The sequence below is a fragment of the Megalops cyprinoides genome, chromosome 19 (genome assembly GCF_013368585.1).
Source record: "Megalops cyprinoides isolate fMegCyp1 chromosome 19, fMegCyp1.pri, whole genome shotgun sequence".
Lineage (NCBI taxonomy): Eukaryota > Metazoa > Chordata > Actinopteri > Elopiformes > Megalopidae > Megalops > Megalops cyprinoides.
The window spans coordinates 7,245,719-7,270,576 of record NC_050601.1 but is presented as its reverse complement, the minus strand read 5'-3'; the positions used below and the strand labels follow the sequence as shown (position 1 = coordinate 7,270,576).

Below are 24,858 nucleotides of genomic sequence, written 5' to 3'. Positions count from 1 at the left end.
GGATAAAAGATAGTGTTACTTGAATAGCTATGATGTTGCACAGTTGCAGCTATATGTATTGTCCTACCTAGAGGTAGTTAGCTACTATAATCACGATGCGTCCAATTGCGCGGCAATTTGCACCCGTTCCGCTAGGGGAACTGTCGCTTATGATTCCAATCGATTTAGCTGAGCGTCTCAAGGAAAACATATCCCTCCAGCCACGTCTTTAGTGTCATAAGTTTTCTTACAGTTGACAAATACTGTATTTTTGCGATATGCTACTATCAGTTTTTTGGGACTGAGAGGAGATGTAGACCTCAATTAACATTTTTGGATACGGCAGCAGTGACTTCCCTAAATAGCCTTAAACAGATCTGCATGTGATCTTTGGATATTTAGAACGAACTGATGGGAGGTCGCCCTGACAGGACATTAGCCTTCTGAGATCTACCTGTGCCTCTTTAAAGAGGACAATTTAAAATCATCCGTTTTCTCACTCTACTTCTGCGGCACAAGTGAATGTATCTATCGTAGTAGGTCTACAAGTCTAAATCACCAATTGATTTTTATCAATCAGCCTAGATTACATTAAATGCTTATATTATTTACTTTTAGCAGACGCCTCTTCCAAAGAGAGATACAGATTCTACATATTTAACCTTTTATACAGGGTTTTGTTTTGAAACAACGACGTCAAATAAAATGATATAATTACAACGTCACATCAAGGATTTAAACTTGCAACTTGCTGGTTTACCAGTCTAGATACCGAGCCACCGCTCCACACTGCCACCCACTGATCAACCCTAAAGTGAACTGTATGGCACATACCGTAACTATTTATTTCGTTCAAAATGAATGAATCGCAGTAAGACCCCCCATCACGGCCGTACCCTTGACAACCGAGCACCACCGAGACAAGGCAGAGATTGTACCGCGAGCATGTAATCTCACAGGAGCACAATGGACCGTGTCCTTTGCGTCACTAATCTGTAAAGGCATTGAAAAACGAAGGAGGTTAATATCTTGCTTCCACAGTTTTCTTTGGAGGGATGCAATGCAAAACCAGACGCAGAAGGCGGTGCGAGAGCTGAGTGTCGCACACCTCGCGAGATCCCGTTAGCACGGCCGGAGGAATCTCCGTAATGATGGCGGCGCCGCCGGAGCCGGAGAGCTTGGAGTCTCGTATCAGTGAGTGTTTTCTAAGTTATTAGGGGTTTCCAAAGAAAGCTGACAGAGCCAGGGGGACGCCAGGCTATGAGAAAGCGAAAGGGGGAGGTGACAGTTTGGGGTGCACTGGGAGTAGTGGTTTGGGGGTCGCGATCGTACATCATGGTACTGTCCCAGAAACATTTTGCTAGCTCAAAGTATTTAGCTAGCTAGCCGGCTAGTAACCAAACAGACCTCACCCTGCATTTAGGTGAGCTGTGTTTGTCAGGCTTAGCTAGCAGTGTATCCAAAGAAACATGGTTATGCACATCGTTTGAAGCTTTTGGCGTAGCTGGAATTTGTGCTTGGAAGCTGACAGTATTGATGTGTTTGGGATCAGGGGAGGTCTGAAGGGGTCTTGCGTGCTTAGGAGAAATGTTGGCGAGCAGACTAAGAAGTCAGCTGATGTCAACATGATAACATCATTCGCAAACTAGCTAGCTGTTCCGTTGAAATACATTTTCACTATGTTAACCAACTTGCTAGATTGTATGCATGGTAGGTAAACTAACCACACAAAATGAAACTTATTAAGATACGATGATTGTCGTTACGTTAATTTACCTGTGTTGTTCGTCCATCCTGTCCAGCTAACTAGCATCTTTGATAACCTTGATGTGCTTGGCTAGATGGCTAGGTTGCTAGCAAGGTAACTACGTAGTTAGCTAACTAGTTTTATCCGCTTGGTGTCATATCGCACTGGATATTGAAAATTTGAGACGTAGTCACAGAGTTGTAGCCACGTAATTGCAATGCAAATGCAGTTCAATCAAGCCCTTAGATGAATCAGGCTTGGCATAGTCATAACAGTGCCATCCAATGTGGGATAGGATTCTCGTGAAACAGAATATGAATGTATTGAATGTGATCTTACGAGTTCCTCCGATGTTGTACCATTCTTAGTTATAACTGAATAGTCGAATATGCATGCAGTTCAGACTCTAAGATCCAGTAGGTTTATTAAAGGTGGTTGACGTATTTTCTCACTATGACGAGTTTTACTTTATTGCTGTTTATTTTTATTGTGTGAGTGGACGGGTTTGTGCACATACATGGGATATTAATATCAATGTAAGTTTCGTTATGTGTACTGTTGTCAGTGGTTGTGTTCTAGGGCGTCATGCTGCACAGAATTCTGTGCAGATTCACTGGTATTTATAGAGAGTGGTCAGCTGAAATGGGAACAGTGAATTAGATAAGACAATTAAATCTAGGTGAAATTATGTTTTAAAACGCCACATCTATCTCTCTGTCTCTTTCTCTCTCTCACTCTTTGCAGACAAAGCTACAAACCCCTTGAACAGAGACGCAGACTGGGACAGCATCCAAGCCTTCTGTGATCAGCTCAATAATGAATTGGAGGGGTTAGTGAAGAGAGTAGGGTTGTGTAACATAAGATTGCAGCGGGGGAGCATCACTGTTAGGCTTTTTAAAAACACTGTTCAATCACTGTTAGGTTTAGTTGCTGTCAATAACCGCTAAGGATGTTATGAGTAATTAGTCTGTTTTGGAAGAATTAAACGGGACTTGTAGGCAAATCTGTCTCAACTCACTGGACACATCCAGTGAAATGCATGCAGCTGTGCCAGTATTGTTATGCAGGGTGTGCTACTTGTGCCTACTGTGTTGTATATGCATTACCCACTGGATCAATCCAGTTTGCCCCACATCCACCATCTGAGAACTTGCTGCCAGGGGGTAGAATCAGGGGTCATAGTGAATTTGCTTTTATCCATGCATCCATTAAACAATTTCACACAAAAATGTTTGAGCGACACCTCTTTTATGACTTTATACCATCTGTTAAAATGGCTGCGATTCTGAGATGGTACGTGTCGAAACCTCCTCTTATTAGATTATTTGACGCGGAATGAATCGCCTGTCTTTTGGTCTTGGTGCTGGGGCGTATTTGGGCCTCTGACTGTGCAGAAGTCAGTCCCACTCTGACCCGCGTGTTGTTGATGTTTTAAAAGTCCTCAGCTGGCCACCAGGCTTTTGGCGCACAAGATCCAGTCGCCCCAGGAATGGGAAGCCATGCAGGCACTCATGGTGAGAGGCTGAAGGAGGTGGGAGGGGGAGGCTTGGGAAAGGCGTTTTGAGAAAGTACTGAGAGGACTGTCCACTCACATTTACATTTAGATTTATTCATTTGGCAGACGCTTTTATCCGAAGCGACTTACAAGTGAGGCAGAGTTCCTTACAAGTGAAGCAGAGTCCACTCGTACTGACAGTCTTGTGTATTTGTTTATGGAGCTCAATAAATGATATACATAGTCAATATCCACATTATGGGTTATGTTCAGTTGTTGACTAACTGCAAGTATGTTATGTAATTCAGTATGTGATTTTTATGCCTTCATTATTTGATACTAAAAATGTACCATGGGTAACCAGGTTCTGGAGACCTGCATGAAGAATTGTGGGAAGAGGTTTCACAGTGAGGTGGGCAAGTTTCGCTTCCTCAACGAGCTCATCAAGGTGGTGTCTCCAAAGGTACTGCACTGCTCCCGTGTTGTGTGTTTTTCATGTCCGTGCATTTGTGTCTCCTGTGTTTGTTACTTTTGGTCATTCAGTGTGATTATTTCTTTCACGATGCAGGTGTAAGTGCAGGTGCAGGCCCCATCTTGTGCAGTGTTTTTATTGGTTGGAGTTTATTGGCTTGGTGACAGCAGTTGGTGTGCATGCCTTTTTGTGTAAGTCAGTTCCTGTGGCCCGCAGAATCCTGAACTCTCTGATGCAGTGTCTGCCTCCCTCTCTCCTGCAGTACCTGGGCACCCGGGCCCCGGAACAGGTGAAGAGGAAGGTGCTGGAGCTGATGTACAGCTGGACAGTGGGGCTGCCAGATGAGACCAAGATAGCCGACGCCTACCAGATGCTTAAGAAACAGGGTGAGCCCCCCCTCCCCCCCTCGCTGTTCCTGATCTCTCTATGACTGTAGAGAGAGATGATTTGCTGAGAGAAAAGATGGCTGGTGGTTGGTTGCAATGTGTTTTATATTTTAGGTATTGTAAAACAGGACCCAATCCTCCCTGATGACAAACTCCTCCCACCACCCCCTCCCAGACCCAAAAACGCCATCTTTGAGGATGAGGAGAAGTCAAAGGTAAAATATAAGGACAGAAGCAGGGGGCTTGATTCAGTGTTTCAAAAATAAGAACTGGAGTTATTTAACAACTGTCACTCATCAGCAGACTGGTTTTCTCATTCCCTCCTTTCTGTCTGCGCCCTCTCCTGTGTACTTTGTAGATGCTGTCTCGTCTGTTGAATAGCACTCATCCTGAAGACCTGAGAGCGGCCAATAAACTCATCAAAGAGATGGTTCAGGAGGTGAGTCTTTTTGTCTGCATGTGCCATAGGGATATTAATGAATATTTAAGAAAGTTAATGCTAAATGGTTTTAATAAATAATGTATATTGTTTCACAAGCTCAAGTATTATCACAACAGTAACTTGCCATGTGTCTCCATTAGGGGTCAGTGTTTCATTTTTAGTCTTGAATAAGATTTCTAGTTGCCTCCTAGACTGATGGTGCTATGCTTTTGTTGGTTGTGTAGTGTCTCGTTATGGTTCAGATTGACGTTTTCTGTAAAGGGGGGGAAATACAACCATGTTTGGTTGATTGATGTAGATAGTTTTCTGTTTTCTCCATTTTTTCTTCTGCTGTTCTGCCTGCAGCATTAGTTTTTTGTGTCAGTTGATAAAGTAACCCCTCAATATAGTCACAAAGACAAAACTGTGTGACAGACATTTTTTATGGAATAATACTTGAAGTGGGTGAAGCTAAAGATGAAGTTGATAATCCATAACATTTGAAAGGGTTTAACTGAATACCTCTCTAATCAGCATTTAAACCCCTGTATTAATCACCTGATGTGTCTGTATGGGTGCTGAGTGGGTGTGGCCCACTGTGTCAGGAGAACTGTTGTAAGCCTGCCTCTTACTTTTAAATCTTAATTAAATTAACCCCAGTTAATCTGTCCGAGCACTCTATGTGTCTGAACGAGTCTGCATTGTTCTGCCTCATGGTTGCCTGCCATTTCAATTGGTCCTCTCTGCCTTTGCTGATTGTAAGTGTAACTAATGCAGTCATTTTTAACCCTGTCTTCTTGGACCCGATCCATCTGTCTCATCCCTGTGTCTCCATGCTGCTCTGTCACTCAGGATCAGAGGCGCATGGAGAAAGTGTCGAAGCGAGTGAACGCCATTCGGGAGGTGAAGGACTGTGTGAACCTGCTGACACAGCTCCTAGGGGACTATGACAAAGAGACCTGCTCCCCGAGCAACGAGGAGCTCATCAAGGTCTGCACTGCTGAATGAACGTACACACCTGCACTGCGTAAGAGGGCTGATGCACTGTATGAACATACACACCTGCACTGTGTAGAGGGGGCTGATACACTATGAATATATACACCTGCTGTGCGGAGAGAGGGCTGATACGCTGTATGATCATACACACTGGCATTGCCCTATACAATGCTGTAGGAGCATAATGCTGACAAAACATAAGGACACAGATACAGATCCAAGAGAGAGAATTTATGTTGTGCTCATGCACCTGTTGGCTTGCAGCTAAAACATGTAATGAAACACTGCTTTTTGACATTGCTCATCCATGTCCGCTTTGTGAACTTTGTGCCAATGTCTGCATTTGTGTCTTCACATGTATGTTTTAGGATCTGTACCAGCGCTGTGAGAAGCTGAGACCCACGCTGTTCAGGCTGGCCAGCGACACGGAGGACAATGACGAGGCCCTGGGTGAGAATCAGCAGCAGCGATGCGTGAGCTGGGTGCGGTCTCGGTCATTATGGGAACGGACATGTGAGGGGTGGGCGATCATGCTTTTTCTGTCTGTGTGTTTCCCACCGTGTCTCTGTGCCGCCGCAGCGGAGATCCTGCAGGCCAACGACAGCCTGACTCAGATCATCAACCTGTACAGGCAGCAGGTGAAGGGGGAAGAGGTGAATGGGGACAGCGCTGCCACTTCCATTCTTAAAGGTGAGAAGAAGTGGGTCAGGAGAAGGGGAATGAAATAGAACGTGTCCCTAAAAGGGTCTTCTGTCCGACGGCCTTTGCAAAACTTACAGAGGCCACAGATGTTCAGTAGCAGTATCCATCATTGGTCATTTTTTTTGCTCATATGAGATGGTAGCAAGGCCAAAAAACAGTTATAGTAAAATGAAAGATAATACTTATTCTTGTGCTCCATGCTCTTGTATGGAGTACTCCTGCACTCCATATAATGATACCAAATCTGCATCAATGAAACATGGGGGTTTTGGGTAACTTACTACAGAGACATTCTCACATGGGAGGTCTTTCCCCCATGAAAGAAGCTCATACTTTTTGTTGTACTTTAATGCATTTGATATTTGGTGCAGGAAGTACTTGAAGTCTGTTTGCATGGCATCTGTACTAGTATAAATAGATCTGTGTGGGGTACCAAGATATGAGATTGAGAAAAAGGACCTGAGACACTGAGTGCAAGGGAACATGTGACATACAACAGAAGTCTGTACCGTTACACCCGTATTTTGTGAATTCTGCCATTTTAAAAATGAATTTGAGTATGAGATTTCATTCAATCACTCAGGTGACAATGCAGGATAATGCAAGGTATGTCATTCTCTCTCCCATTTAGGCAGTAGCACTGCCCTGCTGGACTTGACGGGATTGGACACCGCCTGTCCAGCGCTGCCTTCTTACCCAGAATTCCCAACTCTAAAAGACGGCCAACAGGCTCCATCTCAAGAGGCAACAATAAGCCTTCTTGACGATGAGCTCATGTCGCTAGGTAAGGAGCCTCATACAGAAACTAGGGAAAACAGTGTTCAGTCATCCCTGGCTTCTCTCTCTCCCCCTCAGTGTATAATGGCAATGGTTTGTCTCTCTGTTAGGTCTGAATGAGGTCACCCCCAATCCTAGCTCTTCTTCCCAGACAGGTGATAGTACTGCCTGGAACAGTTTTCAGGTGAGAAACGCGCATATCCCACATCCAGTAGCATTTTTATGAGGATATTATCCAACACGATTGCTTGTCTGAAGGTTTAGCAAATGACTGGGGGGGGGGGGGGGACATGAGGTTCCAGCTGACATGAAAGGTAAACTATAGGGACCATTTTCACATTACAGTCAAGTCGAAAACTGTAACCAAGACGCAGCTGCCCGTGAATCACATCTCCCTGTGTTGTTCCCATGTCTGTGTTCCAGTCCTCTGACAGCCTGGACACAGCCATCCAATCAGCACCGGGTACTTTGTTGAAGCCGGCTGTGACCTCACACTCACAGACTCCGCCCTCTGGAGCCCCACAGGGCAACACTGCTCTGGAGGAGCTGGACCTGCTGGGGAAAACTCTGTTGCAGCAGTCCCTGCCTCCTGAGAACCTGCAGGTCAAATGGTAACTATCCACTACACCACCGTTCTGCCTAACAGTACACTCCTAGATGACCCTTTTCATTCATGTCCCATCACACTTTATATCTTATTTAAAAAACCTTATTGTCAGTTCACCTGTGAGATGAGATTTAGAATTTACTTACTTAATATCCCTATCTTCTGTGCAACAGTAGGAGTTTTAACAGGGGTCGTCTGTAAAACAAAGTATTTTGTATACTCCAAAGCTTGACTTCAGGAGTAAGTCCGCTGGTTATGATTTTTACACCATAATACATTGCAGTCTAACAAAATGACATCCACAATGACCCTTTGCAGGGACAAACAGCAGCCCCAGTCCAAACCCACATTGCGGGATCTCCAGCACAAATCCAGCACAAGCGCCAGCGCCAGCCCCGTCCCGGCCTTCTCCACAGAGCATCCTGGGACTCTCCTCAACTCCCAGCCCAGCCTTGGAGCTCCCAACCTGGGAACATCTCTTGCTTCAGCTCCCACATCTGAAATCTCACTGGCTAATGTCACTGTACCCCTGGAGTCCATAAAGCCCAGTAAGACACTTTTGTCTACGTATCATCAAATATCTCTGCTGAAACAGAAATTTGTTGTACTTAAGTGGTAGATGAGTCGTCACCATTGTGAAAATACATGCAGTTAGCTGTCAAAACATTTGACGGGTTAAAGTCAAAGGTGCTTTAAAACCACAAACCCTTTACTTCCGATTGTTCATTTGAATTTGTAAAGAGCTTTACAAGATTTACAAATGCATACAGTGTCTGTTAATGGTAGTTTAGGACAGGAGTTCCTTAAATGACCACCATGTGCTCCAGCGTTGTGTTCAGGAAGACCGAGTGATGGAGTCTGTTTCCTCCCAGGCAGCTTGTTGCCAGTGACAGTGTTTGACAGACACAGTTTGCGGGTCCTGTTCCACTTCGCGCGGGACTCGCCCCCGTCTCGCCCCGACGTGCTGGTGGTAGTCATCTCCATGCTCTCCTCCGCCCCTGTTCCTATCACCAACATTCGCTTCCAGGCAGCAGTTCCCAAGGTGATACCCCTCTCTCCTCTCACTTTAATACATCAAATAGTGACGGTCTAGTTTACGCACTTCCACATACACAACATCCATCATCCTCTCACTGCTGAAATTAGATAGCTGGCATTTCACATGTTATCAGTAAATGTAACCTGAACAGGTTCAGCAAATATCTAGCTAAGCACATTTCTCAAAAGTTAGGACAGCAGTGTCCAAACCTGCATCCATCTGCCTACATGCCCAGTCCCCTAACCATTACTCCTGGCTGCTAGACTAGCTCTACGATAGCTCCTCCTTATTACATTACAGGCATTTAGCAGACGCTCTTATCCAGAGCGACTTACATAGGTTACAGTTTTACACATCATCCATTCTTACAGCTGGATATTTTACTGGGGCAATTCTGGGTCACGTACCTCGCTCAAGAGTACAGCAGCAGTGTCCCAGAGGGGAATCGAACCGGCAACCTTTTGGTTACAAGTGCTGCTCCTTACCACTATGCTACAATTGTGTGCTTTCTGTTTGTTCTCTGCCGCAGGTGATGAAAGTAAAGCTGCAGCCTCCCTCGGGAACTGAGCTCCCAGCCTTCAACCCCATCTTGCCCCCGACAGCCGTCACTCAGGTCCTGCTGCTGGCCAACCCTCACAAGGTACACTAATATTCCCATACTCTGACACTCCTGGCCAGCCCTCAAAAAGAAGAGGTATATTCTTATTCCGACCATTTCTAGCAAATTACCACACTCAGCTGTCGTAAGGCAAATCTCACTGTCATACACAATAATGCAGTGTAACACTGAATATGACACTGGCTTTGCACTAAATGGCTTTGTAGTTAATTCACTTCCTTGTACTCTATAACTGTCTTCCATCACCTAGGTCCATATAGTACACCAACACTATTGACTTCACTAAACACAGTGCTCAGTTTATGTAGTGTATAATGACACTGAGTCATGTATACCTGAATAACAGCCTCTTTGTCTTTCTGCCCCCCACCCTCCTGGTGTCAGGAGAAGGCACGTGTGCGGTACAAGCTTACCTTCACACTAGGTGAGGAAAATCATGACGAAACGGGGGACGTGGATCAGTTCCCCTCCCCAGAGACCTGGGGGAATCTCTAGGGGGACCATCTTTTGAACTGACCTTCCACTCTGCGTCCTTCTCCAAAATCACCCTCCCAGCTACCACAATGGCAATCTCCTCTCATCTCTGCTAACCCACTTTTTCCTCTAAACAAATATTTCTTTTTGGCTGCCATTCCAATAGATCTGAGGGTTATACAGTCAAAATCCCCTTTCCCATGAATTTTAATACATTGTGATAATGCCCTCAGTAAGAAGTTAAACCATTACAGTGATTGTTGCGAACAAGCCGGCACTTTTAAATGTAACCTGTCTGTGTGACTGCCAGTCCCTGTACTGTTTTAGAGTATAGTGTAGTACTATATTCTAAAATAGTATTGTTGTCTTGTCTTTAGGTTTAGTACTGTGTTGGATACGTTGTTGTGTGTGTCATCAGTATGGCCTTGGAGAGCCGGGGAGAGAGGGTGTCCTAAAGGGGACATAACCAGTTTGATGAACACAGATTCTCCCTCATAAGTAACACTAACAGATCAAATTCTTGGAATACATTTCTGCCCAGGCCCATATATCTTGATTTAACTAACTTGCAATAGTTTTCCCATTTGGTGTTCCTGGCATCTGATTTCTTCTAAAGAATATTCTGAAAATCAAGAATTCCCAACCTGCCTACCCCTGATTTAGGACTTACTTAATCTGCCGTATGTGCCTACTTTGACCAGTCTCATTTTGTCTTTCTGTATTTAAAGTGTGGCATTACTTTGTGTGTCTTTTGAGTTTTCAGCTGTAGTTGTAGGAAACTCAGTTAAGTGATCTTCGTTTTCGGGGGTTTTGCACTTGGTGGCTAAAACTGAAATGAATTGGAGTTTTGGGGGAAATAAATCACAGTCTCATGTTTTTAAAACCTCTTGGTAAAATGAATGCACAAATGGATATAGGATTCAGTACAGCAAGTGGCATTAAGCTGACTTTCCTTTGGCATTTATTTTTTCCTTCTTTACCAACCCCCTTTTCAGAATCCCTTCCTTGTCTCAAAACGTCGTTACCATGTAGCAATCAAACCCATCAAGACTAAAGCGCTTACTCTGCAAAACCTCCACCCTGTGTGTGCCTACAGGGTCTGAATTGGACTTGATCAGTACATGCACCCCATCACTCAGTGTTGCAGCCCCCTAAGCACATTCCATCCCCATTTCCCAGCTCTGTCCTTTGTAAATAGTGTCTGTATTGGAAGTATGTACATTTGACAAAGAAAACTATGGTGGGGAACAGGAAAAAAATATGAACTGCAAATATGTATTTAAGGGAAATAAAGTTATTCTTTTCTTGGGGTTTGAAACTTGGGTCTGTCATTGAATGTGAATCCTACTGTTGCTGGAATCACTATTAACTACCAGTGAAAACCATGGGGGAAGACAATCCTAGACAGTTTGTCTTGAAGCTTCAAACTGATGCTTGAGAAACCAATCCCAATTCTGAAAACTACTAGAAGAGTGTGGTTTGTGCAAGGATAATTTATCTCTGACTAAACCCACAGGATTTTGAGTAGTTCCAGAATGTTACAGTATTCAACACACAGATACAGAATTCGGTTAATCGTTGACGTTCAGTATCTTTATTAAAACCTGAAACAAAACCATACAGTATAAAAAGTGAACAAATGGAACGTTTCAGTTACACAGAGACCCTCTAATCACCTAGCATCTTTTTGGAATGCTTAAATAGATTATAGGTACAGATGGACACGAATGCGTGAGAGAAACACAAACTCTGAAGGGGTTTAGAGGGTGACCAACTCAGTGACAGTGTCCAATGAGCTCACCAAGTACAGCTACCCAATTTCCCCTTTGAGTTTGTGTGAAATCTAATCCAAGCCCTGGCTTGATATTTACAGCTAAATATGTTTAAGTACATGCCAAGGCCAGCAGTGAATACTGAACGATACTGAACGAATTTTTACTAAAACAAGAATCTAATCAAATGGAGGAAAATGACAAAAATCTAATTGTGTTTCGGCTCTCAAACACGTGTTCCCTGATTTTGTTTCTAAGCAACACATCTGTCCTAGAACGTAAACGTGTTTTTCCCCCACCAACAAGTAGTTTCCAGGAGAAATTCAGCTGTGAAAGCCTGCTCTTTCCTTTCTCAACAAAGCACTGCAGCAACATTCATTATTGATAAATCTCTTCAGCAAATATTTTAGCCGATTCCACTTCTTTTACACATGAGAGTTTAGAGAAAACGGATCTTTGGATAAACCGCAATGTGACAATTGTGCCTACGGTGTGATTCTCATCTTGTCAAAACAACTGGGCTAAGCACCACCTATGCACAAAAAACCAAAGCACAAATGGCAAATGAGCAGGCTATGAAAGCAACCAATGTAAAGCACACTGGAACAAACAAAAACATGGAAATAAAACAATGTTGCAGTACCTACCTTCCATTGACCAAAAGGCAAATTAACATACTTTGAAACCACTAAAGCAACCATTCCAGGAATTAGGTCTTGTAAAATAAAATTAAAATGGTATATAAAACGACTTTTTCAAGTTTTTCTGAAGATGAATGTTGAGAACCACAAAAAAAAAAAAAATCACAACTAAAAGTCTTCACAGTTTGGTGCCAGCAACTTAAATATACAGTACTAGACAAGAAACTGAGTGATGGATGAAGAGTCCTGTAAATCAAAGCTGAAATGTAATCATGGCTATATATTTCTTTGATTTATCAAAATTAAACATCAGTTTTTTTTTTTTTTCAGTCAAACCAAACCGTTTCAGGAAATGAAATCGATCCTGAACCAGAACACTGTGCGTTTCTTTAGCATCCACTGAGTTACTACTGGATTTCTTTTGGAACCATCTTCCCTAACACCACTTCTACAACAACCTCCCCCAAAAAAGGGGCATTTTCCAGTATCAGAGGAACACTACCCACTGGTAAAGGGAAATATTACTTCATTGCATCTACGGTGTAACAAGCTGAATCCTAAACCTTATCAATCTTCCATCCATTCCTGGTTTCAGTTATTCTAAACTAACAGTTTTTAGGGGACTCTTGGTATAGAAATCAGGGGACAGACAAAGGTGGGTTAAAGAAAAGAAATTAAAGTGGAGTCCCTTCTTGCACTCACATTATGTTAAGACTAATCGGCTGTACATGCAAAGGATGGTTATAGGACGGTTTCTGTTACCTCAAAGTCCTTATCCTCTGAATGGAACCACTATAACCCTTACCTAACCAATCCCCTGACCTGACAATCTGAGAATGTACAATCTGATTTGGATTTAGGGACACATCTGGTGTTGGGAGTTCTTTTTAGGGAATCTGGGGAAGGATCTTGATAGCTTTACTTTCTAGGTGGGGGTGGTGGGGGAGGGGGAGGAGGCGCAAACTGGTAGGGGCCCTGTCCCATGAACCCCATCATGGGCTGAGGTGGGGAGAACTGCTGGGCCATCAGGGGCTGGGGTCCTGCTGGCGGCGGAGGGGGCTGGAGGCCGGACTGATCCTGCCCCCCGCTGCTGCCCCCGGGCTGGGAGCTGCCCCTCGAATTGTACTGGCCGCTCCCGGTGCCAGCGGCTCCGCCGTAGCTCTGGTACTGCTCCCCCATGCCCCCGAACGAAGAGGTCGAGTTAGACCCGTTTGTGTAGCTCTCCCCGTTTCTGCTGTCCCTGCCACTCCGGTCCCTGTAGGAGGAGGACGAAGACCTGTCTCCGTCCCGGCTTCCCCCTCCCCCTCTGCCGTCCCGGCTGAAGCTGCTGCTCCCTGTGGCCCCGCTGCTGCCGCTACGGTTGTCCTTGCTGCCCCCGCCCACAGCGCGCATGCGGCGGTCACACTCATCCTGGTACATCAGGTTGGGGTTGTTGGAGTTGGAGCCACTGCCGCGGAAACGAGAGCGGCCGCCTGGACAGAAGAGAGAGAGAGAGAAAGAGAGATGAGGGGCTTACACTAGCTTCAAATGCTCACACTACACTACAGGCATTTAGCAGACACTCTTATCCAGAGTAACTTATATAGGATACAATTTTAACATGTTATCCACAGCTGGATATTTATTGAGGCAATCCTGGGCTAAGTTCCTTGTCCAAGGGAATAGCAGCAGTGGCCCAGCGAGGGATCAAACCAGCAACCTCTCGGTTCTGCTCCTTACCATTATGCTACAATGTCGCTCACTGCCATTGTTGAATGTTATATAACAGACTGATATGCTAGTTCAAAGGGCAGCGGACGCCCAAGACAGTCCCCAAAACACCCCTCCCTTTATACCTCTTCAGCACCCCACCCGAATCTAAAACCCCGTCTGGTGCCTCACCTCCTCCTCCGCCTCCGCGGCCGGAGTCCACCAGCTGCAGCAGCTTGGGGTTGATGGCCTGCCGGGCCTCCTCCAGGACCCGGACCAGCTCCCGGGCCTGGCGCATGTTGCCGGGGGTGAAGAAGGTGTAGGCCGTGCCCTTGTTGGTGCTGCGGGCCGTTCGGCCGATCCTGTGGATGTAGTCCTCAGAGGAGTTGGGGTAGTCGTAGTTGATGACAAACTTGACGTCCTCCACATCTTCGATGAGGAAGTAGGGAGTAAGGGGAGGGGGAGGCATTTTTTTTATCGAAGAGGAGGGAAAAGAAAAAAGGATAAGTTAGTTAAAATGTGACAAAGGCTATTGCACAAAGCCAATCTTCTGCACCAATGTATTTCATGCAGTCATTTTATCATATGGTTAAGACTGTCCCTTTGTGCATTTTTCAACAGGATATACAGCTGGTTACCAAAGTATACCTATCAATAGATCAAGAGTAAGTGCCCAGCACTTACTTAAGACCAATACTGGAAAAAACCCTTCAATTCAGCATACACCTCCACTTACCTGTCAGTTAGACTAAATCTGAAAATGCACATTTTGGAAGACCAATTATAATGCTCAGCTCAGGACAATGAAAAACATGGAAGTACCCTACTTACCACAGCAAGGCTACAATCAAACACCTTTAGGTTATTTACCAAGTGTACACTGAAAAGGCCCTACAAGGCAGCTTTGGTTTGACCCGTCTTTTCATGCATGATGAGACAACACACAGTGTGGCGGTACTGTGGAGTGGAGTGAGTGAACAATGGGGTCTTTGTTGATCATGAACTTAAATCTGGCCAATTTTCAATTTCATTCACAACTATATGTTCACAAGTCAATGAATCAAGCAGGGCCTGCTCATTAGTCTCTACATATGTTTATCTGAAATGCTACGGGGCTGGGTAAGAGGTAATTTAAGATCACCAAGACATTCCTAAGAGAACATTTTAGGTTGCCAAGGGTCCAGGAGAGGGAGGTGAGGAAAACCTATTTCATCTTTTGGTCAAAGAAAAAGTCAAGTATCAAAAAAAAAACCACTGACTGACTTCGCCTTCACTTAAGCTTTTCTAACTGTTGGGTAACTGAGGGGTAGGGCTTATTCCCTACACACAAGTCCGAAGTTTGAAAAAACCACCTTGGTGGGCATACAGCGATTTTCGATCTACTGACTTAACGAGCAGCTTTAAGCGACTCCATCAAAACGCACCAGACTTCAGTGTATACATTTTGAATGTAGCGCAGGGGGAAATGGGGGAGGGGGGGGCGAGGTACTTACCCTGTTTAAGAGTGCCTTACAAGGTTAGCTCCCTCTGTCCCCCCCTGACCAGTCCTGGATCATTTGTAGGGGCCGGGGAGGGAGGAGGACAAACAGCCACCCCCCCACCCCGCGCATACCCCCCGCAACTCTGGCCTGGAGCTGCAGGACCCCGACAAACTGGACCAGTCTGGATCCGACACCAGGCTTACTCACTCTCCCAACAGGCCTCGGGCTCATCCTTGGCCTCTTTCAGGAGGAGTGCGCTGGTGTCAGAAACTCAGGGCTTTTCTGGGCCAAGTATGGGATTTATGAACTAACAAAGGAAAGGGGTATAATGGTGGGGCAAACATACATCCGAAATCAGTACTACTTGCCAGGGACTTCTTATATGCCAGTGTTTCCTTTAACGAGTGACACACAGCAACCTTAGTGCAGTCTGATAAGCAGAGCTGTTTGTAGGAAGTAAAACTGAAATGAATGCAATTAGATTGCTCTAGGCAACTTGGCGCACTCTGTATTTACTTCAACTCTGAGCACATTCCTCTCAACTCATGCATTCCTTGTCTCTCCTACCTATATCACCGACACTGGGGGGAAAAAAGAAAGCGGAGGGAATCGGGGCTGGTTTCCTTAAGGGTGGCCATTTTTCAGCTTTGAGCACTGTTTGCTTTCAATGCCATTCTGCAGAATCCTAAAAATTGGAGCCAGGAGGAAGACCTAGGGAACAGGGCAACCTTGGTCCCTTCCATAGACAGTGTGTGTCCAGAAGCTTTGGTAACAGTTTCTTTGTGGGGAAGGGGATGAAGGGCCAGCAAGCTGGAGTTTGGGGGGGGCGGGTTGGAATTAACAAAAGGCGAGCATTTTTTGGGGGAGGGCCTGTCTTTCTGGTGGGGTAGGGGGGTGGGAGATGGGGGCAGATCTGTAAGGGTGAAACTGATGTTTGACAGGGGGGAAAATGAATGATGAGCTCTCTCTTATATTCCCCGTCTGCTTTCAGAAAGATATTTGACAGGGTGAGGATCATTTGCCAGTTGTTTCTTGTTGTCTATGCATAATGCACACAAAGAAGCATTTGGCATACAGAGTAAAGCAGGAAAGAAAGAGAAAGAGGTAGATCAAGTCAGCAGTAAGAGAGAAAAAAGACATGAGAACTGAGGAAAGGATAGACACAGAGAAAGTTTCAGACAAGCTGAAGAAGGTAGGGGAGAGAGTAGGGGAAGGGGGGGGGAGAAGAGAAAATAGAGTGAGAGAAAGCAGCTCCTTCAGGCCAGGACTCCTGCCAGCCAGGACCAGACATGACGCCCGCAGTGGGAGAGGCCAGCACAGCTACACGTGGGGGTGGGGGGGTGTCAGCAAGGCTGGTGTCAGAGGGCCACAGGGGCAGTTCAGAGGGGCACCTCCGCATGCTGTCCACTTCTCAATTGCTTTGTCTTCTCATATTACACCTCTGCTACTGGACCCATGACTATGACTAAAAGCTAAATGGGTTTAAGCCCATGTTCAACACATAAATAGTACACAGGATTCAACTGTACTGAATTCTGTAAACCATCTTATAAAAACCTTAAAGGAAATGTTAAAAATTTGCATTTAGATCCATGCTCTGAACATCTATGGTCACACTGGTAATGATAGGGAACAAACTACAACTGTATTGAGTGAACATACAAAAATTAAAGGCCTGCAATTTTTTAAGGGGGTCTTTTCTTAGAAGTAACCCGCAAATGTCAATTACCACAAGGTTTTGGGAGACCCTTACTTGGCTGCAGCTTGTGATGCAAGCGGCTTTTAGAGGGAACTTATTAAAAAGCTCAACACGTGACTGAGACTGACTATAAAGGGAACAATGGTGCCATGTGTCTGCCAATAAGATCTGTCCTGCAATGTCGCAGCTGAAATTACAGAAGGGGCTGATGAATGGCAAAACTTTAGTGAGATGTTGCTCCAGTATGTGCTTCCTTTCCCTTACAGCACTGCATTCCACCGAGACAGACCCTGCACTGAAAAGACTACACTGACAGTGTTTACCGGATTACCACAGCAAGCCCCTGGCACAGCTTCAAGGAGGTATCTCCCCCAGCGCCCCCGCACGCTCCTCTCACCTCACCCCCCGCCCCACCCCAGTTTCAAATTTGGAATCCCAGCAGCACTCCTCCTCCCCCCTCCCCCCCTGTTGCCCAGGCAGCTGGTTTCCTGGAAGGGGGGAGAGCTTATTTGAGGGCTCTGTTTGGGGTTTCGGAGAGATGGCTGTGTCTGGGTTTGATAAATCAGGCCGTCTCTCTCCCCTGTTTCTTGTCGCAACTCAGGCTTCGATTAGTCATGCCTAGGTCCGGCTGCAGGCTCCCATGGGCCTGTGCGCTTCTAGTGTCAGAAAAGAGACTTGGAAACAAAAAACAAAATAAAAAAAATAAATGAACACAGAAAAAAAAACAAACAAAAATTGGTTAAAAATTGACTCATCATGTAGGGGGCTCCTTCAGGCTTATTGTTTCCCTGTTTTTAAATGATACTCTTTCTGTTTGACTGACATACATCCTCAACCTGCACACAAATTTGATCAATGCAGACAATCTCTATACAGACTTACTGGTTTAGATTTGTTTTTTTATGTGTGGTTTTGACAGTAGGCTTTTTCAGGACCTGGGAAACCACACACTGAAGACACCGTTTCAGACACACTTCACTCTAATAAAATGGACTTAAACCAAGAGAAATAAACAAGGATACCTCACTGATCTGAAACCTCCTCAATGTGAGAGCTAAGGTGCACATCCCATCTTTGGCAGGTTGAGACTAGCCTCGGGTCAAGAACTGACCACATATTCCTGTGTTCCTTTATACAGCAGTATAACTAGACTGTGGATGGGCTGTGGATCAGACCATCCATTGCAAGTCAAGATCAAGTTTTTGTGCATCCATTTGCGTGTGTAAATCTGTCATTGATTTGGATTCGCAGCTTGAGACATACCCAGACCACGGGAAGCCACGTCAGTAGCAATGAGAATTGGAGCTTTGCCGCTTCGGAATTCTAGAATGAGGGGGGGGGGGGGGCAAAGCACAGGGAAAAGGGGTCACAACCAGCAGAAGGAGAGATCAAGTAACAGTGGCATCAGTGGGAAAATGTTTAATGGCACACATTATCAAAAACCATGAATAATTATCACGAGCCTATACTAAACTAACAATCAAATCTAGGGAAAATCAGACCATTACAAACACAAAGCATGCCAATGTCTTACCTGTCAGTACCCAGTCTCTCTCTGGCTGGCTCTTGTCACCATGGATACACATGGCTGGCCATCTGAAAAATAACAGAAATAATAGTCCTGTCAAACCATTTGTTACAGGAATGAAGAACATGTGACAAAAAAAGTAGAAGGCAATTACAAATTCAGAAAGCATGATGTGCCAGATTCCACACAGTCAATATGTAGTGTGGAAAGTCAGGCATCAACTGCTACCCCACAAAAAAACAGCCACAGGCTGAATTGTTTGCGAATTTTTTCCCTCAATATAAACAGGCAGGAGTGTTAACAGGTAGGGTGTGACGATATTTTGTGTAGGCGCAAGCGTGCGCAGGTGAGAGACACTCTCCCATCCCCTCACCCGTCTCGTCTCATCCTGCGAGTGAGGTCGTCACAGCGCTTCTTTGTCTCTACGAAGATGATGGTCTTGTTCTCCTTCTCGGCCATGATCTCCTCCATCAGCCGAAGCAGCCTGGTGAAAAGCAGGTATGGTGAGACTCTGCCAACATGTAAGAATGAAGTATATGGGGCAACCCTGCTCCTGGAGTGCTGCTCTTAATCAGCCTAATAAATGGACTAATGATTACATTGAATTTATAAGGGCGACAACATGCTGGAGGTACATAGATGAAACAAAGAGACACGCCCCCTGGTACTGTCTGCTACTGTGGCATCAATGCCAGCTTTCCCCACAGTGGGTTTTCCTTAGAGAGGCGTGAGACTGCGGCATAACCGGACTCATTGCTCTTAACGGAAGACGAAGCGTGCAAAGCTGCGAGCCTCACTTGTTGTCCTTCTCGCTCTCCATGCAGACGTCGACGATCTGCAGGATGTTGTGGTTGGCGCTGAGCTCCAGGGCGCCCACGTTGATCTGCACGTAGTCCCGCAGGAAGTCCTCGGCCAGCTGCCGCACCTCCTTGGGCCAGGTGGCGCTCCACATCAGCGTCTGCCGGTCGGGCTGCGGAAGGAGGGGAAGGCAGGGGGCATCAGCAAACACACCTGGTTCTCGGTATAGAGAAATTACGCATTGAAGCTGGGAAACAGCTTGTCCACACTGGTGTGGCACGATTCAGTGTCCCCCACCGCCACTCACCCGGATCTGGTCGACGATCTTGCGGATCTGCGGCTCAAAGCCCATGTCCAGCATGCGGTCGGCTTCGTCCAGCACCAGGTAGGTGCAACGCCGCAGGTTCGTCTTGCCTGCCTCCAGGAAGTCAATAAGACGCCCTGGGGTGGCAATGCAAATCTCCACTCCTGCAAGAGGAATCAGGAAAGTTTGGCCTGATTCCAACTGTGGAACAGCAGCGAAAATGTTCCAGATCATACTCTGGTATCTAACATGGTCTGTAACTATTTCAGCCAAGAATAATCAACACAGTGCTGGTTAAAACTGGCTGCACATCTCCATTCACATGCAGTATTCTGCCTGTCTGTCAGCGAACACAGTACACTGTGAGCCAGATCCCTGCGTCCTCACCTCTCTCCAGGTCCCTGATCTGGGGTCCTTTGGGCGCTCCTCCATAGACGCAGGTGCTCTTGATGCGAGAGGATTTCCCGTACTCGAACGCCACCTGCTGCACCTGCTGCGCCAGCTCCCGGGTCGGGGCCAAAACCAGGCACTGGTGAGGGGGGGAGAGAGGGCACAAAAAGAGTCAAGACAATTTACAGACTGCAGCAACTGAGAAAGAAGAAAAGGGCCAACCACTAGAGGCACAATGAGAAGAACCACAACTCATAACAGACACAGGGCAGGACATGTGCGGTGACAATGCCCTCTGTAAACACACTCCTTCCAAGTCAGCAAACATTCAGCGAATTCTTCAAAAACCAAGCCAAGCCAATAAAGTACTGCATGCCAATTAAACACCACATTTTACCTTTATTCAGTCATCCAGAACATGATGTTGTACTGCATAAACAGTGGCCTCAAAACTTTCCAGTGAGAACTTAAACACTACATTGTATAGGTGGGCATGGGGATAGGGATCTTTCCTACTTTTTTGGCTCACAAGCACACACTGGCTGTCATACAGATTAAACTGAGTGAGATACTTACAATGGGGCCATCTCCTCGCTCCAGGTATGGCTGGTGGTTAATATGCACAATTGCAGGCAGGAGATACTGAGAAACAAACAGAAACCAAGAATCAGAGGTGGCTCAGATAAGTGCATGGCAACAACCGGAAACGTTCAGATTACCTTCACTAGCAGAGAGCATAAACATGAACCAAGTACAAATCTATATGTGCGCATATGTGGGTACACATCTGTGCATGCACTTATAAGCTGTTTTACAACTGTGTCGAAGGTTTGTGGGCATTGGAATAACCCTGTCTCAACTACAATAAAAACATCAGTGTACGGCTGTTTCCACCACATCAAACTACCTATGCATTCAAACCAACCAGCTCTCTCTTGCTCTCTAAACTGCTTTGTATTGGTACTTTTTGAATCTAATTGTCTTGTAACATCTTGCTCCTGGTGCCTCACTGAGTGCCAGCCTGACATGAATCTCTCACCGACAGAGTCTTCCCCGAGCCGGTCTGGGCGATGCCCACCATGTCCCTCCCGCTCAGCGCCAGGGGGAAGCCCTGGGCCTGGATGGCTGTGGGCTCCTTGAAGTTCTGCTGCACCAGCACATCCATCACGTATTCTGGCAGGGAAACAGACGGGTGAAGAGAGGTGGTGTTACGGTTAGTGGTATGGTTTAACTGTTCATGATGACAAATAATTACTGTAAAAAAAAACTCCAAAAGAAAGGCCTTGCACTACCCAATATAAAAGTGGTTTTCACTTTTCTAGTTAAATGCTTGGCATACCACTATAATTAAATGAAACTAACACAACTCAGCCATAGATTTAAAAACTGCATATTAAAAGATTCAAAAAAGGCAGTCCATCAGGTCAACAAACAGCACAAGTATCAATGATGCTATCAGAGTCTTATACGAGTGTAAGATTTTGGTCCAGGTCCCCAAACCAGCTCACTCAGTGCAGCATAAGATAGCACAGATCCTCTCACTTAAGGTATGCTAATACCTGTATTCATTTGTCTAGATGGCCTTATTGTAACCACAGTTCTGCTCACAGACTTCAGTTGTCACTTTGGCCGTGGCTGGCCATTGCAGCAATTGGTACTTCTAAAGAAACCGGTGATGGGTGATTGAGAACTGTTCTTGCTAGGGAAGATAATGTAATTACCAGACCTCCTGTATTTCACCGCCTGTATGCAAATTATTGTCGATCCTGGTCAAAGCTCTGTATCAGTATAAAGAATGCTTTCGCTGAGTGCTCGGGGTTCAGATTGACTCCGCTGAACCCAGAGTGCGTTTTCACGTATTTCTGACAACTGCCGTTCCTGTAAATAAAGAAGTCTTTTCTGCGAAGATCGGAACTGCGCCTTGTTTTTCCTTACACTAGGTAAGCATGAAGACAGAACTGGCACAGCGTTTATTCTAAAAGAGAAATCATTTTGTGTGTAAGTACTGAACACTCACGGGGGAAGTGAGCCTGGCTGAAGCTGGTGACAGGTTTGGGGCAGCCTGACCCCCTGATGGTGATCTCCTTCTTCTTGCGAAACTCCTCGATGTCATACTAAATACATCACACAAGGACAAGGATCAGTTAATGTTTACACCAAGGACTGCAAGCAAACAAACTGCAATTCATTTCGGCCTTGAGTGCCACACAAGAAATATTGTTATATTAGAGTGTTATATATATATTATATGTATATATATATATAGTGTTAAGAGTGCCATTTCTGTGTTTTGTGCACCATGCATTCCAGAATCTCTAAAATCACAAAAGAAAAGAAAATGTTAAAGTAGCAAAGATATGTGTTTGAATTTGTGAGTTAAGGACTACAAATTTAAACCAAAAAACCCTACAAGTGTATAAAAGTGAGGAAAAAATAAATTATAGTTAAAAGACAGTTACATTTTTAATATTTGGTCAGATAGTGAACTGCAGTTTTGTCAGTGAAAATATCCAACTATTCCATTTTATGTACCTGCCTCAAAGCAAAAAGGAGTGTACAAGATCATCCGTGGTACCTCTGAAGTAGAATATAGTAGCATCACAGAGACAGCACAGCTGTCCCGGGCAGCAGCGGCAGCGTACCTGGCTCATGCGCTGCACCTCGGGGTGCTCAGTGTAGAAGTTCTTCTCGAACTTCGGCAGCTCGTCCAGGTCCCACTTCTTCTTGCGAAGACGCTCCCCCGGGTTACCAAACTTCTTGGGGGGAGTGCCTCGACTCGACCCGAAACGAGGGCTAAAGGGGGTTTACATTTGGAAACACCATCAGAGAAGCCCACTTAAATATCCTCCAGAGTCAGTGGTCAGTATAAAGTATAGGTCCCATTGACTTGTCAGTATGTGATGACAGTCTTGTATTAACTTCATAGCTCACAATACCACAGTATTTTCGTCCCGAATCGAATCAAAATCTGAATCTTTCAGTATAGCGATTCATTTGTTGTAATTTAATAACACATATCCGAGTAAAACAGCTCGGTTTGTTCTAGCTAGCCATCTAACTTTCTCTTCTTTGCATATGACAATTTTGAGCAAGTTCCACATAACTTTCACGTTACCGTTCATTCGTGATCTGTAACTGATCAATTTATCGCTACCTAAAATCAAAATGCTGTGCAAGATAACTACCTAGGCACAACCTCTCATCACAGGCTAAAAGCCTGCATACCACATGAAGATAATTTTCTAGAAATTTCTGCTTTCCACTAGCTAGCCATCCTCGCCGCCTGAAACATTCTGCAAATTGTTCAGTGCGTTTCCGTTAGGCTACATGTTTCGTGTGAAGACGACGAGATGAAGTTAAGAGTTTAACTGTTAAAAACTGGTTATTGGGAGCATAAGCTTATTGGAGTTAAGCGAAGGCTTTAGCAACCTACCTGTTGTTCTGTGGGACATGAGATGAGGCCTACTGAGTTAGGCACGGCCAGCTGTTTATGGCCTGACTCGGGTAACGTTAGCTACCGTAACTACCTATTGTAACTAGGTTATCAGTTTGCAAACTGTTAGCCTAGCAGATGGAATGTTTTGTTTTTACAGCGACTGGCAAATAAATTGGCATTACCACGAATAAGGCAAATGCACTGAGCAGCTAGCGAGATAGAAAACACGAAAGTTAGGTACCATAGCTAGCTAACGTTAATACTTCGTTTTGGCTACAATGTGAGCGGTGTGCAGGTCGTTATAAGTATCAGGACTCCTAAAACGGAAAAATTTTAGTTATTTTTATTGTGATTTAAGACAATCGAAAACTTACCCCCTGTCCCGTCCACGGTCCCGGTCTCTGTCTCCATAGGAAGAACCACCCCTCATTTTTACCACAACCTTGTTCACCAAAATAAATATTTGCAAAATAACACTTTCGTTGCACCGAACAAATGGCTGCAAGTAACGTTGCCGATAACGCGAGACAGATTTTCACGATGCTGTTGTTAAAAAAAATATTGATAGCTAGCCGGGTAGCTACTGTGTAATAGAACTGAAACAGACAAAAGCCGTTCTTCACGCACTTAGCTAGTTTGGCATGTGACGAATTCACAATTATTAGCTATAAGACTAACGTTTTCTTGTCGGTATCGCTCCGTTTCTCAACAGCTCGTCTCCAACAGCTAACGTTAGGTAGCCAGCTTGCATGAGAAGATGGCGGTACAGCCGACAAAGGTGCATCAAATGCGAAACCGGCGTAACTTCTCCACAAAGAAGTTGAAACAACGCACGGGAGGAGCGTTAAAAGTTTGAGGAATCACAACTTCCGCAGTCTGGTAATTACGTAATTACGCACTGACGCATGATTTACGCGGGAATCGCAAAAAGGAACACCTACGAACAGCGTGTGAATCTTAGAATCCACACGGGATTGCGTTTCACCTCATACATAGTATTAAACAGTAACATTTACAAAATGGCAAAACGCTAAAAGGCCACCAAATGCCTCAGTTACATCTAACAATATGATGTTTAATTTTTCGCTATATTTATTTTGATTCAGCACTCCTACTTAGGTAGGCCTATACCACAACAACGAATCTTACTACAAATATAAGCTGGTATGTGGTATACTTTATTGTGTCGTCAAGAAGCATTCATAATTATATGCGAAGTCATATAAAGCTTTCAAAGTCAGTGTTCGGACACCTGACATCTGGTAAACACATGATTTGTTTCAGTATATTCAACTGTCAAGAGTATAACATTGGTGTTTATAACTTTATCTATTTCTTGTCAAACAGTTCTCTATTTCTCATTCTGTGTTAAATTTACTGTATTAAGCGAGAGTTTGATCCAC

The 24,858-nt window shown here is 45.0% G+C and overlaps 2 protein-coding genes across 2 annotated transcripts; one reads left to right on the top strand and one right to left on the bottom strand.

The window, feature by feature from the left end:
* The first annotated feature begins 1,104 nt into the window (after positions 1-1,104).
* On the top strand, positions 1,105-10,980 carry LOC118794132 (ADP-ribosylation factor-binding protein GGA1-like). The gene is made up of 17 exons (XM_036552308.1): positions 1,105-1,173; positions 2,471-2,555; positions 3,165-3,240; positions 3,586-3,684; positions 3,956-4,079; positions 4,194-4,294; positions 4,438-4,518; positions 5,353-5,490; positions 5,868-5,949; positions 6,079-6,189; positions 6,833-6,985; positions 7,089-7,162; positions 7,402-7,589; positions 7,904-8,133; positions 8,458-8,627; positions 9,154-9,264; positions 9,628-10,980. Exons 1-17 carry the CDS (start codon positions 1,128-1,130, stop codon positions 9,736-9,738), a joined length of 1,980 nt encoding a protein of 659 aa, XP_036408201.1. The 5' UTR covers positions 1,105-1,127; the 3' UTR covers positions 9,739-10,980.
* A 315-nt stretch (positions 10,981-11,295) lies between these two features.
* LOC118794158 (probable ATP-dependent RNA helicase DDX17) lies at positions 11,296-24,220 on the bottom strand. The gene is made up of 13 exons (XM_036552341.1): positions 23,830-24,220; positions 22,662-22,812; positions 22,037-22,133; positions 21,059-21,192; positions 20,596-20,661; positions 20,017-20,158; positions 19,633-19,793; positions 19,325-19,497; positions 18,901-19,011; positions 18,534-18,595; positions 18,263-18,322; positions 14,012-14,248; positions 11,296-13,602 (listed from the first exon to the last, which is right to left on the bottom strand). The coding sequence occupies exons 1-13, from the start codon at positions 23,883-23,885 to the stop codon at positions 13,049-13,051; spliced, it is 2,004 nt and encodes a 667-aa protein (XP_036408234.1). The 5' UTR covers positions 23,886-24,220; the 3' UTR covers positions 11,296-13,048.
* Positions 24,221-24,858: the final 638 nt, after the last annotated feature.

Bases quoted from the DNA above. Each gene is read 5' to 3' on its own strand.
- LOC118794132 (XM_036552308.1), top strand. From the start codon at position 1,128: ATGATGGCGGCGCCGCCGGAGCCGGAGAGCTTGGAGTCTCGTATCA. The intron at 1,174-2,470 runs GTGAGTGTTTTC...CACTCTTTGCAG, and splicing joins GAGCTTGGAGTCTCGTATCA to ACAAAGCTACAAACCCCTTG. The intron at 7,163-7,401 runs GTGAGAAACGCG...TCTGTGTTCCAG, and splicing joins CTGCCTGGAACAGTTTTCAG to TCCTCTGACAGCCTGGACAC.
- LOC118794158 (XM_036552341.1), bottom strand. From the start codon at position 23,885: ATGAGGGGTGGTTCTTCCTATGGAGACAGAGACCGGGACCGTGGACGG. The intron at 20,159-20,595 runs GTAAGTATCTCA...CCCCCTCACCAG, and splicing joins AGCGAGGAGATGGCCCCATT to TGCCTGGTTTTGGCCCCGAC. The intron at 18,596-18,900 runs GTGAGGGGATGG...GTTATTTTTCAG, and splicing joins CGCAGGATGAGACGAGACGG to ATGGCCAGCCATGTGTATCC.